We start from the raw sequence: 4798 nt of genomic DNA, 5'->3' as shown, positions 1-4798 counted from the left end.
CTGCCGCGCAACCCCGCTTCCGCCTCTAGCCCCGCCCCCCCTCTGCCTCGGACTGGCGGTCTCTTCCTCCCAGGAAACACTGCTTGTAAGAATACATCTAACCAATCAATGCTGCAAAAAAAAGTCCTATTCCCATTAGCCAATGAAATAGCGGAGAAGGAGGGTATGGGGCGGTACCGTGTTCAAACAAGCTCTGTGATTAGCAGGTTCTCTATCAACCTGCCCTAGACCGGGAAGGGCTTGTTATTAACCAGTGGCGGCAAGATGGCGTCGCTGGACAGAGTGAAGGTGCTGGTGTTGGGGGATTCAGGTGAGTGGCCTGATTTTGTTCTCTGCTCTCGACCACGTCGTGGTTCCCGAAGCTCGATTCCTTCGTCATGGCTTCTCTTCCCGCCTTTAAGCTTTTCGGCTGGAGCCAGAAGCTCTGTGGGATCGGAAAACTACATTTCCCAGCGGGCCTAGCTAGGGAGATGACTTGTGTGGGCGGGGCTCCCTCTTTCCGACCTCCCAAGTTTTTGGTCGACCCCTAGTTGTGCCTTGTTTCTCCAGGCTTTTTGGTTTCTTTCCTGTAAAGCTAGGTGAACACTTATGGAGGTGTTGTTGGGAGCGGAGGGTCTACACCGCTGGTATTAGTAGCTACACCAGTGATAGCATAAAACCATCAAAATACGAAAGTCTGTACCCACAGTTAAGCTTTGCACCGTGCTTAATCCATCAGTCAACATTTATTAACCGCCTACTATGTGCCAGGCACTGTGCTAAGCGCTGGGGATACAAAAAAAGGCAAAAGACAGCCCCTGCCCTCAAGGAGCCTACAATCAATCTAATGAGAGAAACAACATGCAAATATCTATATATATATATGTATATGTATATGTGTGTATATATATGTATATATATACAAAGCAAGTTATATACAGGATAAATAGTAAATAATTAAGAGGGGAAAGGCACTGGAATTAAAAGGGGATGGAGAAGGCATCTTGTGTAGGAGGTAAGATTTTAATAGGTACTTAAAGGAAGCCAGGGAGGTCAGTAGTTGGAGTGGAGGAGAGAATTTGCCACTTTATACCTGAATTTGTGCTGGTATAATCTGATTTTGTAGGTTCTGCAAAGCAAACAAACAAAAAATCTTAATTAAGAATTCAGAAACCATTCTTAGCTTGCTGTCTAGGGCTCGGTCAACTGGATCTGGCCTGTGAATTGTAGTTTGCAGACCCTTGTGTTGGGAAAGGGAGCTTTAAATCGCAAAATAAATTTCACATCAAGTGTTATCAATCTCCAAAAACACCACTAAAATTCACACTTTACATTGCCCTGCTGTTTTTTGCCTCTGTCCTATTGACCCAGCAAGACTGTGTTTTAACACCACTTCAATTCACATGTTCTCCACAGTTTTATTTTTAAGTCACCTACCCAAACCAAGCACTTGATTCTCTATTCCATTAATCACCTGGCAAACACAGTTCCAAACTAGCATGGAAAAAGGCATTACATTGATTAAGCCTGGATTCAAAGCCTTAATTCGACCTTTGGCAAGATTCTTGGCCTCAGTTCCTTCATCTGTAAAACAGAGTATTGATAAATGAAGGGAGTCAGTATGGTTCAGTGGAAAGAACATATTGGCTTTGCAGTCAAGAGGACCTGCTTTCAAATCCCACTTCAGAAGCCTGTGTGGCGTTGAGCAAGTCTCTCAACTTTCCTAGACTCAGTTTTCTCATCTGTAAGATGACAAGGTTAGTCTCTGCAACCCCTATTGCTGTGATCCCATGACTCCCGAAGGCCTTTCCAGCTCTAAATCTGTGATCCATCTGGTTTTATAAATTAAATTTTTTTATATTTTACCCACAAAAAGCTTTCTGCTAAAAAAACAAACAAACTAATTTTAGCTTACCTCTCTCACTCTCTCTTACTATTCTTATAGAATAGCTTTTCCATGTTCAAGAGATTCTGGATTTGTATCTACTCAAAGTAAAAACCCAGAAGCCTCTCCTGATGCATCTATTTTTTCTCTAGTTAGCCTGAAGACTTTGAAGGAAATGCACTTAATAAAATAATGTAGTAAGAACATTTACAATATAGTAAGAACATTTCCCCCACCCTCTTTCCCCAATAAGGCCAACACATATACTCTCCCACTCATATATACATTATCAGTGGAGAGAGAGAGAGAGAGAGAGAGAGAGAGATCATGTTTGAGGAGCCCACACGTGAGGAATACATATTGGGGGGACAACTTACATTTCTATGGGCTTCTGATGTATTCTGATCACGTCCTTTGGTGCTTCTGACAGAGTTGGTGTTGGTTCACTGGGCTTACTGCCCCTACTCCTCCCTGGATACCGCATCTCTGCTGGACTCTATCAGATGCTGTTTGACTTCAGTCTTCACTACTTTCAGCTTCTGGCACAGCCCGTGGATACTGCTGTGCTTTTTGAAGAAAGAGCAGAAACCATGATATTAGAAAACCTCCCCCATCCTGCTTCTTTAGAATATCAAACCTGAGGCTTATTTTCTCTCAAGCAGGAGATTCCCAGCCTCATGTGCTAAGCTCAGGAACAATAAACAGCATCATCCCAGCTAAGCAAATGGTTTTAGATCTTTTCCTTCTCTTTAACCATTCCCAGCCCTCTTCCTGGTAGAGGGCTGGGTGTTCTTAGAATACACTTCCCTAGTATTCATCTCTGCAGGCTAGGCTATAAACCATATAAAAACCATAGGATCATAGAATTATAGCTTTAGCCCTGGAAGGTCCCTTAACAGGATATCTTTGCCTGATAATTGTCAGATCGCTCTGAGGTTTGGAGTTCCCCGGTTTTTTAAACTCTGTTTCTCCCTTTTGCCTATTTGGATGAGTGGATGGAGAAAAGGTATAGAGACAGTCTGCACCCAGTGGACAAGTTCATTGTCTGTGCTAAATCACTTAGTGTTTGAAAACCTTACATGTAGTTCACTGACTGTCACCTGCTCTTGCAAATACAGCCTCTCTGGGGCATTTGTCCACACCTGTGTTTGAACTGCTTGTTCCTCAGCTTCAGTCAACTTTGTGCAAAGTGAATTTTACAGGCTAAACAGCTTCAGTCATGTACATTTTACTTGCCAGTTTACTATCCCTTAAGTTCATCACAGTTTATCACTTCAGCTTTGATTGGTCAAGTTCTGGCTTCTCAGCTTCTCTCCTCTTTTCAGAGACATGGAAGAGAAGGGGGAAGAAAAAGGCTAGATGTTGGTCAGGGAAGAGGGCAGATTTTTTGAAGGTTAAAAGTATCTTGCTCATAAAGGTTGTCAGGAAGGGTTGGGATAGTCAGATGGATTACAAGTTCCCTCACAGAAAGAGGAGGTTGGAATTGGTTTGAGGGGAAGCGTGATAGGCTCACAATATCTTGTTCTCTTCTCCAACAATCCTTCAGGCTGGGGCTGACTGTGGAGAGAGAAGGAAGAGGAAGAGGAGAAATTCGATTAAAGGCTTGACTTTAAAGACTAAAAAACTTGACTCAGTGTTGGGGAAAAAGAGAAAGCTGACCTAAAAGCTGGCCCGAATGTGGACACAAGCTTTTCCTTCTGGTCAGAGGGTATAATGGTGAAAGGGTGGTTATGTCAGGGTCAACAGAACTCCTATTTGTTCCATGATTCCTGGTTTCTGGAGTTCAGTACCCTGTTCATAAGGTATATAAGGGCGTATTTGCTATTTTGGATTTTTGTAACTACAAAGAGTAAATGTAAGTGAATTGATATGGTTTGCTATAATGAATAAGTGAATAAGCATTTATAAAGTGCTTACTATGGGCAAAGCACTATGCTGAACTCTGAGGCTACAGACAGAAAAGATAGTACTCGTTCTCAAGGAGCTCACATCCTAATAGGAGATACACATACATACATACATACACACACATATGTATATATGTATATACACATGCACACACATAGGTGGGGTTTCATATGCAAATGTCAACAAAGTCACATGAAGAAGCCCACTGGTCTTTAGGGTAAACCAACAAAGTAGATGGTAATGCATCTTTTTAAATACTATTTCCATTGATAAAAACCATATATGTATCTGATGTTAAACCATTTGACAGTGCCAAGGACTTCTGTGATTAGGACTTTGTTTTCTGGAGCTTCAGTAGCTGTAGATGCTGAGGAGAGAGCTGCTGCACCTGAAGAGACAGTTGCTAGGTTGTGTCTCCACGGGGGTTAATTAACTGCATGCTGGCTTTGTGAACCAGGCTAGAAGTGGGGCTGGTGGTCTGGAGGGTGGAGCTGAGAAACACTGCCCTTCCTGGGGTTCTTAGCTTACTAGCTTATCAGTGGCAGTGTTGGTGATGGTGGGATTAATGGGCTTCTTTTCCACAAGGTGTGCATCCCTTGATGATGACTGCAGCAACCTGGCTGGTGGTCTGGGGGGCCCTGCTTTCCTGGGACTAGAGAATCTGTGATATATAAATAGCTATGTTGGTAATTGGAGGCACTTTTGCCTTCAACATTAGTGGGTCCCCTTAGCTGGGTTTGATTCACCAGTAAGAACCTGTCAATTGAAAGTGGTAGGTCAGGAGTGGTGGCATATGCTTATAATCCTTGCTACCAGGGAGGCAGCTGAGGTTGATAGATCTTTGTGTTCAGAACTGCAGTGGAGGAGCAGCTAGGTGGCGCAGTGGATAGAGTACTTGCCCTGAAGTCAGGAGGACCTGAGTTCAAATGTGACCTCAGACCAAACACTTGACACTTACTAGTTGTGTGACCCTGGGCAAGTCACTTAACCCCAATTGCCTAAAAAACAAAACAAAAACAAAAAAAA

General features: G+C 43.1%; 1 protein-coding gene across 1 annotated transcript in view; it reads left to right on the top strand.

Annotated features, from left to right (window-relative positions):
- The first annotated feature begins 45 nt into the window (after window positions 1–45).
- The window catches only part of RABL3 (RAB, member of RAS oncogene family like 3), a 58222-nt gene continuing 53469 nt past the window's right edge, over window positions 46–4798 (top strand). Inside the window, exon 1 of the mRNA XM_027845128.1 lies at window positions 46–310. Within this exon, the coding sequence (XP_027700929.1) occupies window positions 265–310 (46 nt within the window). The 5' untranslated portion in view covers window positions 46–264. The remainder of the gene's footprint in view (window positions 311–4798) is intronic.

Source organism: Vombatus ursinus, unplaced genomic scaffold (genome assembly GCF_900497805.2).
Source record: "Vombatus ursinus unplaced genomic scaffold, bare-nosed wombat genome assembly UNPS02014959.1, whole genome shotgun sequence".
Classification (NCBI taxonomy): domain Eukaryota; kingdom Metazoa; phylum Chordata; class Mammalia; order Diprotodontia; family Vombatidae; genus Vombatus; species Vombatus ursinus.
Note: the sequence above shows the minus strand (reverse complement) of the source record. Positions and strands in the feature narration are given on the sequence as shown.